We start from the raw sequence: 16,721 nt of genomic DNA, 5'->3' as shown, positions 1-16,721 counted from the left end.
ACTTTGTTGCGCAGGCTGGAGTACAGTGGCATGCTCACAGCCACCACAGCCTTGACCTACTGAGGCAATCCTTCTGCCTCAGCCTTCCAAGTAGCTGGAACTACAGGCACACACTACCATGCCCAGCTAATTTTTTTATTTATTGTGGAGACGAGGTCTTGCTAAGTTACCCAGGCTGGTCTTGAACCCCTGGGCTCAGGTAATCCTCTTGCCTTGGCCTCCCAAAGTGCTGGGATTATGGTCTTGAGCCACTGCGTCCAGCCTGTTTTCTAATCCTATCATGAACATGTCCTGTATTCTTAGTGATTGGGTGCCCTTTCCATACATTTCTACATTTTTTCTTATACTTGAAACTTCCCTGATTTTTTAATGTCATCTATGTCTTTTAGTCCCTAGCTACTCCCACTTTTCTGGCTTCCATGCATTGCTGGTTCCTCTCCATTGTTTCAGTGTCCCCAACACTGACCCAAACATAATGTTTTGTGAAGTGTGTACATGTTTTTAAATAGTCCTTGCACACCAAGTGCTGTTTTCCTATTGCATTCTCCTGGGCCTGGACACCAGTCACTTGTGCAGCAAGCCTGTGTTATCAGTAGATGAGGTCCTGATGAAGGCTGTTGGCAGAGGAGTGAGTCAGTGACCCTGACTTTTGTCACTGAAATGCAACCCATCTTTGTGTCCTTTATCTCATAAGGCCTCCCTGAGAGGCCCTTTTGTCAAATTACCATCAATATTCACATCCTGAAAACATTCCCATGGACTCATTCTTTACTATGTCTGACATACATTTTTTATTGTGGCTGCTTCATCCCCTATATTGAACCCATACCTCTTTTTTCAGGTTGTTGGTATGGAGCAGAGACTGAGGAGGTATCTTCTGAATATAGTGTTTCTGTAGAAGGATTGTCACAAATCAGGACTCCAAAGGCAAGTCCATTTACCCAGAAGAATTACTGTGAGATCTATATCCCAGTCTTGAAAGACATTTTACACCTAGCTGAGCTGCAAGCCACATCCTCTGGACAGAAATCAAACTTGCCTGGGCTGTCAAGAGATTTTTGGTTGAGTACAAACCTTCACCAGGTCTAGAAGCATGATCATAGAGAAAAACTCTTTAAAATAGACAAGGACCAAGCTTCATTTGTGGCTAACTGCAGGTTCCATGTTTCAGGGAAACCCTTCACCTTTGCAGAGTTGAGAAGCAACTTTCCAGACATCTTAGGCCTTCTTCAGTATCAGGCTATTCTTAACAGTGAGAAGTCACACAGCAGCATGTGACACTGCAGTTCCCACTGGAAGAGAGCCTTACAAATGCATTGAATCTAGGAAATCTTTTAGCAAGAAATCTGTACTCATTCAACATCAAAAAGTTCATGCTGGAGAAACATCTTATGAATGCAGTGAATGTGGGAAATCTTTTAGCCGTCGTGGTAACCTCTATCATCACAGAAGATCCCACCCTGGAGTAAAGCCTTATGAGTGCAATTAATGTGGAAGGTCTTTCAGCCAAAGTTCTAGCTTACTTCAACATAGTAAAATGCATGCTAGACTGAGGACTTGTGATTGCGGTGATTGTGGGAAATCATTTAGTGGCAAAACTAAACTCATTCAACACCAAAGAGTTTACACTGGAGAAAGACCTTATGACTGCAGCGAATGTGACAAATCCTTTCGCCAGCTATCTGTTGTCATTCAACACCAAAGAGTTCACACTGGAGAAAAGCCTTATGAGTGCAGTGAATGTGGCAAGTTTTTTAGCCACCGTGATAACCTCTATCGTCACAGAAGAGCTCACACTAAAGCAAGGCCTTATGACTGCAAAGAATGTGGGAAATCATTTAGTTGCAATACCTACCTCATTCACCATCAAAGATTTCACACTGGAGAAAGACCTTATGTGTGCAGTGAATGTGGGAAATCATTTAGCTAGAAATCTGTCTTTCTTTAACACCAAAGAGTTCACACTGGAGAAAAGCCTTATGAGTGCAGTGAATGTGGAAAAGTGTTTAGCCACAACTCTGGCCTATTTCGACACAGGAGGGCTCATGCTAGAGTGAGACCTTATGAGTGCAGTGAATGTGGAAAATCATTTAGTTGCAAAACTGTTCTCATACGACACCAGACAGTTCATAATGGTGTCAGGCCTTATGAGTGCAATGAATGTGGAAAATACTTTATTCGCAAAATTCATCTAATGCGACACAAGACAGTTCACACTAATGAAAGACCCTATGTGTGCGGTGAATGTGGGAAATGCTTTAGGCAAAGCTCTGGCTTCCTTCAGCATTTGAGAGTTCACACTGGTGAAAGGCCATATATGTGCAGTGAATGTGGGAAATCCTTTAGACAAAGTTCTGCCCTTCAGCATCTGAGAGTTCATACTGGAGAAAGGCCTTATGAGTGCAGTGAATGTGGGAAATCCTATTGTCAGATATCTGTTTTCATTCGACATCAAAGTGTTCACTGTGAAGAAAGGCCTTATGACTGCAGTGAATGTGGCAAATCTTTTCGTCAGATATCAGTCCTCACTCGACATCAAAGAGTTCACACTGGAGAAAGGCCTTATGAATGCAGTGAATGTGGGAAATATTTTACCCACAAATACTCCCTTGTTCAACATGAAACAGTTCACACTGGAGAAAGGCCTTATGAATGTTAATGTGAGAAATCTTAGGCAAGCGTGGCCTCTTTCAACACAGGAGTGCTCTCATGCCATGAATGGTAAATTCTTTAGTCAGATTTAATACTGAAGGTTTCCATAGTACAGATGTGCAGCAAGTGTGCTTTTTCCTCACTCAGTATGGTGACACTGGAGGCTAGTCTTTGAGTTGACTTTCATATATCTGAACATCCATAGATTACCCTCAAGTTTGAGGTATTTGGAAAACATATGTAACTGTTATACTCTGTAAACCTGCCCATGGATCTTGCCTGATATAGGTTACTGCAAGTTTCCGTGGCCGAAGCCATTCATCTCTACTGCTTGGAAGATCCACAGAGTCTGTAGTCATCTCCGCAGCAAAGTGTTCAGGGAGATAGACTTCCCCTACTTGGAGGAAATCATGAGTATCTTGAGCTCTTACGGAGTTCTCATCCCCTCCTTTCTGGCAACTTAGTGCATGGACTTACATCCTGGGTAGGTTCTGGGACCTGATCTGAGTTCTGGTGGCTTGCAGGGTAGGACTACCTTTTTCAGGAACATTGTTGGTCTCAGTTGATGATATCAGTTGATACTTGTGAAGAAGTTTTCTCAGTTTCCAAGTCACCAAAGCAGGAGCTGCCTATTGCACATTGCACCAGTTTGTGCGATGGTGAAAGTTTTTTTGTTTATGTACCTTTAGTCTTGCAAGTTGCGTTTACTGTGGAGTGGTTTGAAAGCATAACGAGAGTTTTGCCTTGATCCTGGAGGCCTGTGGGCTTAGAAGTCATTCTGTGGACAAGGTAGTTGTGACAACTTCCAGTGCTTCTGGAAACAACATGAAGTTTTTTTGTTCATTGGAGATAACCCATAATGCTTTCCAGTGTTGAGAATTCCTTATTCAAGTTCTGCAAAACAGCTGTGTGTCCAAAGCCCAGAATTCAGTATTCTTGTGTCACTAACTGTACAACTACAGGGGTCCAGGGGAACAAAAATGGATATAGAAACATTGCATTGAATAATAGGGAATTGAAGAGACTCCAGAAAACTTGATGACTTGTTTTTGTTGCCATCATTTTTTTCTAAAGATACATCCACAAATATCCCAGTGATGACTGTGACTCTTCTGGATCAGTGTATATAAAAGTCTGTATCTTGTATAGCTCAAGACAGATAAAATAACCATTTTATGGATTCCTGTAGCTTCTTTGGCTGTGTAACCCACAGCAATTGCTACATGGACAAAGAAATAGAATGAGACCAGGCTTGGTGGCTCAACCTGTAATCCCAGCATTTTGGGATGCTGAGGCAGGTGGATTACCTGAGCCTGCAGGTTCAAGAGCAGCCCAGGCAACTTGGTAAGACCTCGTCTCTACAATATATTAAAAAAGGAAAAAAAAGCCAGGTGTGGTAACGCATGCCTGTTGTTTGGGCTACTTGGAAGGCTGAGGTGGAAAGATTGCTGGAGCCCAGCAGATTGATGCCTGGTTGGCTGTGAATGTGCTACTGCACGTTAGCCTGGGTGGCAGAGTGAGACTTCAACTCAAAAGAAAAAACAATAGAATGAAGAGAAGGGGGATCTAGTTGTCTGTGGATGTGGCTTTTGTGATCCGCCAGTAGTCCTCTTAACTCAAGTGGAAATGGCCTTTATTGCTTACTTGTATTACCTACCACTGAGGCAAGGCTGTCCCTATAAGGCATATGGAGTTAGATGGTGGAGACAACATTGACTTGCTAAATCTGGCTGGGCACAGTGGCTCATGCCTGTAATCCTAGCACTTTAGGAGACAGAGGCAAAAGGATTGCTTGAGTTCAACTGTTTAAGACTAACTTGGGCAACTTGGCAGAGACCTCATCTCTGTAATAGATTTTTAAAAATTGACCAGGCATGGTAGCACGTGTCTGTAGTTCCAGCTACCTGAAAGGCTGAGGCAGAAGGATCACCTGAGCCCAGCAGGTAGAGGTTGTGGTGGCCATGATCGTACACTCCAGCCTGGGCAACAAAGTGATACTCTGACTCAAAAATAAATAAATAAATAAATTTACTAACCCTGATTTTCTGAAGACTGAGTGATATAGATTGAGTCGTTAAAAATATTATCAAGCTGTGTTTGACCTGGAATAAATTTTACATGTTTAAAATGTACAATTTGTTAAGTTTTGGCATAAGGTAAGCCTATGGGAACACTTTTGTAATCATAATAATGAGGATATGTCACCCACATATTTTTATTGTTCCCTTTTATAATCCATCCCTTACCCTGCAGGCAACCTTTGATTTACTTTCCTTTACAACCCGTTGGTTTGCATTTTTTAGAGTTTTATTATAGGAATGATAAAGTGTTTCTTCTTATTTTTTCCTAGCTTATTTATACATAATAATTAGAGATTCATAAACAATGCTTACGTGAATAGTTCATTCTTATTTCTGAGTAGCATTCTGTTCTATGGTTATACAACTCTCTGTTTATCATTCACCTGTTTAATGACATTTGGGTTACTTTCAGTGTTATGCTTTTGAAATAAAGCTGCTACAGACATTTGTGTACAATTCTATGGATTTTTTTTTTTGTATTAGTGATTCAGAATGCAATGCCTAAATCATGGAGTAGTCGAGTATTCAAGTGTCGGAAAAACTTCCATACTGAACTAAAATTTTGTGTGTGCGTTTTGAGATTTTTGCATTTTCACCAGGAGCTATGAAAGTTCCAATATCTTTGCACCTTCACCAATACTTGGCATAATTAATTTGTAATGTTCTGTTTTTAAATAAGTGTGTTATGCTATCTCACAGTGGCTTTAATTGCATTTCCCTAAAGAATCACCATGTTAACCCACTTAAAAATTTTTTTTTAATTTGCTACCCTCATATCTCTTTTTTTTCCCATTTTATCAGATAGAATTGAGATCCAACCGTATTTTATTAACCAGTAAGCTTATACATAAAGATTACTAACCCAACACCAAACATAACAAAATTGCTTGAGACTAAACTGATACAGGACTAAAATTATTTTTATGACTTTGCTTTAAACACATTGTTAATTCTTTTCATATTCTGTATTCAAAGGTCAAAGGTTTTCCTTTTAAACTATATATGTCCAAGAAAATAATAATTAAAATTCATTTATATAATTATTACCAAATCTACCCTTACATCTCATTCCAGCATTGACCTGCTGGGCTCCGGCGATCCGCCTCAGCCTTCCAAGTAGCCAGAACTACAGGTGCACATTACCACGCCTAGCTAATTTTTGGTGTATTGTAGAGATGAGGTCTTGCCAAGTTGCCCAGGCTGGTCTTGAACCAGTGGGCTCGGGCAATCCACTCACCTCGACCTCCCAAAGTGCTTGAATTACAGGCTAAGCCACCAAGCCTAGCTTACTTTTGTTTTTCAATACTGGAAACATATTTCCTAATTTTTCTTTGATTCTTTTGTGGTGTGCACAACTTAATGACCACCTTTAGTATTTATGTTTATTCAGCATTATTAACATTTTGCATCACTTTTTTTCCCCTCAAGTTTTTTAGTTTAGTTTTGTTTTTTGAGTTGGGAGTCTCACTGTGTCACCCATGTTGGAGTACAGTGGCACACTCATGGCCACCACAGCCTTATCCTGCTGGGCTCAGGCGATCTTTTCACTACAGCCTTCCAAGTAGCTAGAACTATAGGTGTGTGCTACCACGCCTAACTAATTTTTTGATTTATTGTAGAGATGAGGCCTCACCAGGTTGCCGAGGCTGGTCCCAAACTCATGGACTTAGGCAATTCTCTCACCTTCACCTCCCAAAGTGCTGGGATAAAAGGCGTGAGCTATTGCACCCAGCATACATCACTTTTTTAATTGTATTTTTTTTATAGACGGTGTCATCTTTTCACCCAGGCTGAAGTGCAGTGCTTTGATCATAGCTCACTGAAGCCTTGAACTCCTGGGCTCAAATGATCCTCTTGCCTCAGCCTCCTGAGTAGCTGGGACTACAGGGATGTGCCACTGCACCTGGCTAATTGTTTTTTGGTGTTTTTTTTGTAGAGATGGGGTTTTGCTATGTTGCCCAGGCTAGTCTTGAACTTCTGGGCTACCCTCCCACCTCAACCTCCCAAAGTGCTGGCCTTAAGTGTAGATTTTTTTTTTTTAAGTCTCACTCTGTTGCCCAGGCTGGAGTGCAGTGGCACACTGCTCATGGCCACCACAGCCTCGACCTGCTGGGCTCAGGCAATCATCTTTCTGCCTCAACCTTCCAAGTAGCCAAAACTATAGGCACACACCACTACACCTGGCTGATTTGTTTTTTTTTAATTTACTTACTGTATAAATGTCTTGCCAAATTGCCAAGGCTAGTCTTGAGCCCCTGGGCTCAGGCAATCCTCTTGCCTTTGCCTCCCAATGTGCTGAAATTACAAGCATGAGCCACTCCCCGGCCTAGATATTTAACAATAGCAGAAATGCAGCCGGGGTTTGTAGTATTTGTCAATTTGGGGAATAATTGCTTCTTTCTTTTTGTAGAGGAGGAAAAAAGTAAACATTTTGAAATACATCAGTACATTTTGGTTTTTTCCCCAAGCTCTGCCATCAGAAGAATGTAGTTAATCAGAATCTACTGGTGTTCTGTCAGAGACTGAGTTGGAGAAAGAGACGTGCCCATCTGCAGCCATCTCTAGCTTTCTACATGAGAGGAGGTAATTGCTCAACTCCAGCTCACTTTATCCTTCCATGTGGGAGAAGGAAAATACTCAACTTTAACCCACTCCAGCCATCTAGTCTTATCTAAGGGGGAGAAAAATCTAAAATCTGAGAAACACTATAGTTCGTGGTCCAGAGGCATAGTTTCACTAAAAGTTTGAGATCTTATCATGGGACTATAGACATCTTTCCCTCTTCCCACACTTTTCTACCACATTTCCAAAGGGCTATTTTCTGCAGTTACTTTTACCCAGTACATCATGTCTTGCTATCAAGAAAAAATTACAAGGCATTCTTAAAGTAAGAAACATAGTATGAAGGAAGAGACAAAGAACAAACCTCAAAACCACACTTGGAAGGAATGTTGAAATTGTCAAACAATGCAAACCAACAATGATTAATATGCTAAAGTCTCTAGTGGATAAAGTAGGCAGCATACAGGAACAAATGGACATTGCAATATAAATATAAAAATGCTATGAAAGAATCAAGAAAAAAGAATTTCTAAGCATAAGGATATATCTGTAAAAATCTCTGACACAAAAGCAAAGAAAAAAGACTGAGAAAACCTGAACAGAAATCCAGGAATAAATATATATAATGAGAATACAAGGAGAGGAAAAAGAAACAAGAAATACTTGGAACAGTAATGATTGAGGGTTTTCCAAAATTAATATTAAACACCAAACTACAGATCTAGAAAGCTCAGAGAACATCAAGCAGGATAAATGCCAAAGACTGCCTACAATTAGGCAACTTGTTTTCAAACTAAAATGACCCAGAATCAAAATCAAAAGGAGAAATATGTTAAATGGTTAAATGCTGGAATAAAGAAAATTACAATCAAGTGAGAAGTTTTGTTGGTACTTAGGCGCACAGGAACTTACATGGTATATTGCCATGGACAGCTGATCTGCAGTGGGCTACTGAATATATTGAAGATCATCAAATTTTTTAAAAATAGAAGGGAGAAGGCAGTCTCTCTTTAAAGGAATTTACCTTTAAAGGACAAGAGAAAAATTCAGTTTTCAAAGGCTTATGGTAGCAAAGTATCAAGGAGTTGTTATTTCTTAAAAGGAAAATCCTTAAACAGATGCTTAGTGCTTGTGGAATAGGAATGATTGGGCTTATAGTAGAGAAAATTGATAAGAAACAGACCATAGTGACTGAAGAGTTCAGAAGGGACACAATGGATATCATATAGATAGACACAAGCCCACAATTTAAAAGGAGGACCTCACTTTTCTTTTCTTTATTTTTTTTTAAGTTGCAGTCTCACTTTATTGCCCAGACTGGAGTGCAGTGGCATGCTCATGGCCACCTCAGCCTCAACTTGCAGGACTCAGGTGATCCTTCCACCTCAGCCTTCCAAGTAGCTGGAACTACAGGCAGGTGCTACCAAGCCTGGCTAATTTTTTTAAAAAAATTTATTGTGGAGATGAAGTTTTGACAAGTTGCCCAGGCTGGTCTTGAACTCCTGGGATCAGATAATCCCCTCACCTTGGCCTCCCAAAGTGCTGGGATTACAGGCTTGAGCCACCATGCCCAGCTTTTGTTTTATAAACTAAATATTATCTTTTTAAAAAGTTTTCTTTAAAGGTTTGAGAACACAAATTCCTATTGAAAAACAGAGTGATATTTTAAATGAGTAAAGAGGCTGGCAAAATAAAATGTTGAGAATGTTGTTGACCTATAGATCATGTCCCCTTTGGAAGAAACTTGTAAGAGTTTCTTACAAGTTTCTTACAAGGCTCTTCTCTTCCTGCCTCAGACCTCATACCATGCGTTGATTTGCATCATAGCAAAGAATCTTCATACAACCTAATTTCTTGGGGGATGTGTACATTCAGCACTACTATGAAGGCTAAAGAGTATATTTGGATAATAAGGTTTATCCAGGAGGAATGGCACTATTAATAGATATTTTAATATCTCTACAGATTTCTGGCAAGATGGTGACAGGACAGCTCAGACTGTGAGAGTCTTTGCAAAAACGAGTGTCCATAAAGACTCTCTGTGTGAGTGGGTATGTGCTGGTGGGTGAGTGAAAATCCACCTAAGGGGAGACTCCAGTTCATGCACCTGGGGCTCTCCACCAGAGATGACTGCAACCCCCCACTACCCTGAGATGACTGCAACCCCCCACTGTCTCTCCTGAGAAAAGGCCATGGAATACACTTGATCCTCACCACCTGGCACCTGTCCCACACCATCGCCTGTTATAGCAGAGCAGCAGAAGCCCTGGATCTGTGGAGAGAGCAGGTCAGGAAGAACTGGAGAGGAGCTCCACCACCAGTGAGGAAATTCTGACTGGAGACATTTTCTCTGCCAGGACAGAGACCTGCATTCCCCCTCCCATCTCTCCTCAGCCTTCATCCTGGGACCTAGAGGTTATCTCATCGAACTGGGAGAAGCAGACACCCCTCCCACACACTGGAACAGGCACAGACATGTCAGATCTGAATGGGAGACTTGATAACAGTGGTAGTAAGCCAGGTGAGTTCAGATCTGATCCATCCTCCTCCCACAGTAGTCTATGGGCATGTGACCCACACTGAGAGCAGCCCTATGACCCTGCACTAAAAGCAGAGGGGAGGAGCTGGAGACCAGAGCTGAAAGGAAATTGAAGTTATAGGATGAGCCTCAGAGTGAGTTTTGGTTTTTTGTTTTGTGGTGTTTGTTTGTTTAGCTTGTTCTTTTTGTTTGTCTTTAGTTTTAGTTTTTTTCTTTTCCTCTTCTCTCTCTTTCTGTTTTTGATTACATTCTTATACTTGCTTTGTTTCTGATATTTTATTGCTGTTTTTTTAAGACTTCTTGTTTGTGTATGGGTATTTTTGAGGGAGAGTACATCAATGGAGGGTTTGTGGGTTTGTGTGTTTTTATGATTATCTGTATTTTTTTTTAGCTTTTCTGTCTTTGTTTGTGTCTCTTTTCATTTGTTAGTTGGTATGCCTGTCTGTTTTCCCTCTTATTCTCTCTCTCCACCTTCCTCTCATCCCTCTCCTTCCTTTTTCTATTATTTTCCTTTTTCTTACTTCATTTTGCTTTCAGGGGACAAACTTATACTGCCACTGCAAGGACAGATTGTAAGGCAATGGGAAGTCAGTTCCAGGGGATCCACACACCTGTCAGCAGACACTGGGATCTACAAATCATTTCTGAATCACAGTCCCCCCTCAATTAAATCTCAAAACTTCAAAAAGTACAGCCCCCCCACCCACAGTCCAGCTTCAGAATTGAACAAAGCCAGAGGATCCACATAAGGAAGAATAGGAGATTGAGCAAACAGAAGTAAAATCTACCTCCCATCCCTGAACAACAGAATTAAAGAAGTAGTTAAAAAGGGGGGAGGGGAGGAAAACCTACACAAATGAAGAAAAACTAAAGGAAGAATATAGGTCACACACAGACCCCTGGGAGGTCAGCCACTGAGAATACAGACTCCAGAACTCAGTGAAGAGCCCCCCAGAATTACTGGTCTCAAAACACAAACCCAGATACTAAGACATACTAGAGAGAATAAATTAGAATTGAGGAGAGACAAGAGGAAAGGATAAAGGAGTTGATAACTGAGATAATAGTAATAAGGAATACAGATAATGAAATAAATAACAAACTGGTAAGCATGTCCGGAGTCCTGCTCCTGCCGGGTGTGAGGTTTCCTGAAGGAGAGATGGAGTAGGTGAAAGAAAGAACTTACAACAAAAATAATGCACTTGGACACCTGCTTGCAGGACAGATGCCTGCAGGACAGATGCCATTTACTGTTAGTTAACAGAGAGCTTTTATATCATTTGTAAAGGGGCAAGACAGAAAATTCCTTCACGTCCATTATCTTTTAGAAGTTACCACCATCTAGTGGTCTTAGAAGCAACAAATAAACCAAGAACACTATCTACTTTCAGTCAATGAGTCTTATTCTTAAAGCCAAAAATGATAGTTTTAGTCCAAAGTCCCAAATTACAGTCCTTGAAATGTCTCAAGAAAGTTTCCAAGTGCACATTTCTCCATGTATCAGGAATTTTCTCTGGGGCTTCTATGACCTTCAAAGCTTCATAATCGCCTTTCTTGTCCAGGTCTCTTTGTTACTTTTCTCTTATCCTGCAGTGTATATTTCTAAAGACAACTCAAAAGAAGCTTTTAGTGATGTTTCCCAGGCTCCCAAGGTTGCTCTCTGTATTTAGTTAATTTATCATAAAAGTATACAATTAGTATATTATGAATTCAGTGAAAACCCACTCTATATACATTAACTTAAAATTTTAACTATTGAATTAAGTAAAAACCTTAACAATTAATCTTCATCCTAAACGGTGTTTATAAATCACCTACATAACTCCTAGATAAGTGTTAGAACTTATAATGAATTCATAATGAACTTACTATAAACTTGTGCTTCTAAAAAACCTTATGTCTAAACACTAAACTACATAATTCTAAATCAGATAAGGAGTGAATATACTTATATCATTTTTTACTCAGGCAATATCTAGTAACTTATAACCAAGTGAAAGAAAGCATTCTTGATATGCTTCAGAGTTTAAACATTACATATGTTAGAAAAGGCCAAACAGCATAGTGGGAAATGGAAAAATGAACAATGATGTACCTAGGTTAGCTGTGAGTACTTTGCATAAACATGCCATTTTCTTCTTCCATGACTGCACAGAATTCTTCAGCCGTGTCAACAGTAAAGATGGAAGACAGAAGGGTCTCAGCTGCCTGGACTCGCTTTGTGGCCGGGGGTCCTCAGCACACCTGGGCTTTGTCAATTAGGCAGGCCTCCAAGGCTGGCTCCCAGCAAGCATGGAAAACAGAATTATCCAGGCAGAAAAAAGAATCCCAGAGCTTGAGGACCAAAATATGGAACTAACCCAAACTTAAAAACATAGAAAAGAAGCTTCAAAAGACAGAGCAAAACCTCAAATAGATGAGCAATTATTTCAAGAGGCTAAACCTAAGAATAATTGGATTTCCTGAGGCAGATAGAGAGACAGAGACCACCCTGGAATGAACATTCCATGAAATTATCCAAGAAAATGTCCCTCATCTCATCAGTGATGCGACCATTCAAACACAAGAGATTCAGAGAACCCCTGTAAGACAACAAATGAGAAGACCAATTCCCAGACACATAATAATTTGCCTTCACAAAATAGGTATAAAAGAAAAAAATCCTAAAGGCAGCAAGAGAAAGAGGTCAGACTACCTACTGGGAAAGACCAATTAGAATAGCAGCAGACTTATCTACAGAAACACTTCAGGCTAAGAAAACTTGGAGCCCAATTTTCAAAATTCTCAAAGATAAACAATTTCAACCAAGAATTACCTGCCCAGCTAAGCTAATCTTCATCAATGATGAAGAATTAAAATCATTCCCAGATATTCAGTCTCTAAGAGCTCACACTGCCTCCACACCAGCTCTACAAGAAATACTTTAAGAAAGTATTAAACACAGAGGAAAGGAAAAAAAGGAACAACAATATCCTTCCCAAGAATGCAGGAAAAAGATTGAAAACACATATGAATAAACCCCAAAATCGAAAGACAACAAACAAACAGCAGCAACAACAACAAACTCCATAAGAACCTCATGACAAGGAAAAAACTCTCACAACTCAATAATTAACCTGAATGTGAATGGACTAAATGCACCACTGAAAAGACAGAATGACAAAATGAATAAAATATCATGAGGCAACAATATTTTGTCTCCAAGGAACTCATCTCACCAGAAAGGACACTCACAGACTCAAAGTAAAAGGATGGGAAACAAAATTTCAGGTGAGCAGAACATAAAAGAAAGCAGAAGTCATGATCTTAATATCAGACAAAATACCATTTAAACTACCAAAAATTTAAAAAGATAAAGCAGGTCACTACATAATGATAAAAGGTTCAATTCATCAACAGGAAATATTCATTCTAAACATACATGCACCCAACATAGGAGCACCAACTTTCAAAAAGCAGCTTCTAGGTAAACTTAAAAAAGATATTGACTCTAATACTATCATAACTGGGGCCTTAAATACCCCACTCACAACCCTAGACAGATCATCAAGACAAAAAATCAATAAGGAGATCCAGAATCTCAATGTGACACTTGACCAAATTGATTTAATTGATACCTGCAGAACACTTTAGCCAACTACCATGGAATATACATTGTACTCATTACTACATGGAATGTACTCCAAGATAAACCACATCCTTGGCCATAAATCAAGCATAAACAAATTCCATAAGATTGAAATACTGCCATGCACCTTCTCAGACCACAGTGGAATAAAAATAAATATCAACACCAACAAAGTTCCCCCCAAACTCTCAAAGGCATGGACACTAAAGAGCATGATGCTAAGCAACTCCTGGGTCAACATGGAAATCAAATCAGATTAAAAGATACCTAGAAACAAATGAAAATGAAAAAACTTCTTACCAAAACCTCTGGGACACCATGAAAGTAGTAATAAGAGGGAAATTCATGTCTCTATGAACACACCTGAAGGAAATGGAAAGATCACAAGTTAACAGTCTAATAAATCACCTACAGAAGCTGGAAAAGCAAGACCACCAAAATCTTAACTTCAGCAGAAGAATCCAGATCACCAAAATAAAAACCCAAATTTGGGACACAGAAGACAAAAAGAAAATACCAAAAAAATGAAACAAAAAGCTGGTTCTTTGAATGGATAAATAAGATTGATGGACAAATAGCTAGACTGACCAAGAAAAAGCCCAAATAAACACAAATCAGAAATGCAGAAGATCAAGTCACAACTTACCCTGAATAAATACAAAAGATTGGAGGCAAAGCTTAAGATGGTGGCTAACAAGTCAGGCTGTAAGAAACTCCATGGAGCCAATTGACAATAAAGACTCTCTGCATGAGTAGGCAGGCGCTGGTTGGAGCGTTAAACTTCATCTGAGGGTCTACTCAGCTACATGCACCTGGGTCTCCCCTCTGAGGGTGACTGCAAACCCCACACTGCCCTGAAATTAGAGCACAGCTCACAAGATTGCATGCAGAAATGTCTGCTGCCTGCAAGAACGTGCCTGAGAAAAGCCTGCTGACTACAGCTGATTCCCAGCACCTGACACCCAACACACACCATCACCTGTCATACCAGACCGCCAGAATGCAGGATTTGATTACTGGAGTGAGATCATTGGGGGAATCCAGAGAAGAATACGTGCCTGATGAGGAGCCGCCCACCACAGCCATTTTTGAGGCAGAGATTTGCATTGCCCCTCCCAGCTCCCCCCTCCCCCAGCCTCCAACTTATTGCCTAAGCAGCATGGTCCAACTATATCCCCAGGTGCTCCCTTACCATTGAAGTAGAAGAGAGACTGCTCCAGGCTTTGACTCATCACTTCAGCACCTAGCAAGGCACTGGAAGGGGCTACAGATGGAGTCCAGAGATCCAATCTCTGTGAATGGCAGATCAACTACTCAGGGCTGGATCATGGTCCAGAGGAAATATCCTGAGAGCACAAACTTCAGAGGGATCTGACAATTGCTGAGTTCCAGGTGCCCTACCCCCTCCCCTGATCAAACCGTGGGACAAAGAGTGTGGCCAGAAAAGGACAGGGAAGAACTCCAAAGAGATCAGTGGTGAGTCCAGGGCTGACCCAAACCCCCTGCTCCCCAGAATTCCTCTGAACTTCAGACCCACACAGCTGGGCCACAACTGAGAGGGACCAACCCAGACGGAGCCTGGACATCAGTTGCAATAGGAGAACCCCATTCCAGGATAGGCCTGGCTGGGGTAACTTTCTGAGAGTACATACCTGGGGAAGAGACTATCCTGTACATCCCCACCAGAGATCTTCCTGACCATATGAGAGTGGGAGGGAAGGCCTGCAGCCCCACCCACCTCATGGCTCCCCCACCTTCCCTGCTTCATTCCCTGAGGAGAGAGTGAAAGAGGTGGCTCTGCAGTAGAGATCTGATTAGAAGAACAATTACAGAGCCTGCCACAAGAGGACAGGTATTTTGTCTTTGTTTTTTGTTTTGTTCTGTTTTGTTTTTTAAATTTTCAATTATTTTTTAATTTTAAAAATGTTTTGACTGTTTGATAGTTCATCTATTTTTAAAATATTTTTCCTTTGTGCATGAATGTGTATGTGAGGCTTTGACCTGCATCCCCCCCCACAATATTTTTTTTCTTTTAGTTCTCTGTTTCTTTCCTCTTTTTTCACTCTCTGTTTATGTGTGTATATGGATGATTGAGTGTTCATCTTTTGATTTTGATGTTGGTTTTTGCTCTTTTGTTCTTCTGGAGTTTTTTAATATTCATTTTTTATAATTTAAGGGGTGTGTCAATATAAGTGTGAGAGTTCCACCTGAATCCCCCCTTTTTCTTTTTTTTCTTATTCTCCCCACTTCAGTCTTCAGTCTTTTTGTCTTTCTTCTCTATTCACTTTGTACTAGACATGTGTGTATGTGTTTAGTTTTCTTGGAGTTTTTTTGTTGTGGTGGTTTATTTTGTTTCTCTTTGTTGTTATTGAAGATTGTTTTGTAGTGTGGGTTGGTTTCTGCTTTGCATCATCATATAGAGTAGTGGTGGGGAGGGGATCTCAGGGAGCACGTACCACAATAAGTGAACATTTTAATCTGCAAGTAGCATCTGACTCCTAGCATCCTATCTCCCACTTTACTCAGATTTCAAAAACTACAAGAGACAGCAAACTTCCCATCCACAAAACTATTTCAAAATAGAACAAATCCAGTGCCTGGATCAGGGAAGAATAGAGGACTGAGTAAACAGCAGAAGGGAAAGCCTCTCCCACTACCACTGAATAACAGAACTAAAGATAAAAACAAGAGATATGTCACAAATGAGGAAAAGTCAAAGGAAGACCTCAGGCAATTCCAAGTCTACCAAAGACAAAACACCTGAGAAATTGGACCTTGGTGCCCAAACAATGGAAGTCATTAACAACTGGCCCCAGAATATGACAGGGATCAGGGAATGGTTGGAAACAGTGAATAAGACTCAAGAAAGACAAGATGCAACACTGAAAGAACTTGTAACAGAGATTCTGGCAATAAAAAAATTTCATTCAGGAAATAAATAACTGGATTACAAGTATGGAAAGCAGAATTAATCTAGCTGAAGAAAGAATCTCAGAACTTGAAGACCAGAACATGGAATTAACCTGACCTGTAAAAAAGATAGAAAGAAAACTCAGAAAGAAAGAACAAAGCCTACAAGATATGTGTGATTATATCAAGAGGCTGAACCTATGTCTGATTGGTTTCCCAGAAGAAGAAGGGGAAAATGAGAACAACGTGGAACAAGTATTCCAGGAGGTAATCTGGTAAGAAAACTTTCCCCATCTCACCAGAGATATGACCAGCCAAGGGCAAGAGATATAGAGAACTCCAACAAGAC

General features: G+C 40.4%; 1 protein-coding gene across 1 annotated transcript in view; it reads left to right on the top strand.

The window, feature by feature from the left end:
• Positions 1-16,721, top strand: part of LOC103261066 (zinc finger protein 420-like) — a 56,038-nt gene that overhangs the window by 4,219 nt on the left and 35,098 nt on the right. The window contains 3 exon segments of the mRNA XM_021712671.1: positions 842-1,066; positions 1,327-1,465; positions 1,549-2,654. Coding sequence (XP_021568346.1) covers positions 842-1,066; positions 1,327-1,465; positions 1,549-2,654 — 1,470 coding nt within the window.

Source organism: Carlito syrichta, unplaced genomic scaffold (genome assembly GCF_000164805.1).
Source record: "Carlito syrichta isolate Samal-C Ts95f unplaced genomic scaffold, Tarsius_syrichta-2.0.1 Scaffold303585, whole genome shotgun sequence".
In the NCBI taxonomy this organism is placed as follows: Eukaryota; Metazoa; Chordata; class Mammalia; order Primates; family Tarsiidae; genus Carlito; species Carlito syrichta.
This window is presented reverse-complemented; position numbering and strand designations above follow the sequence as displayed.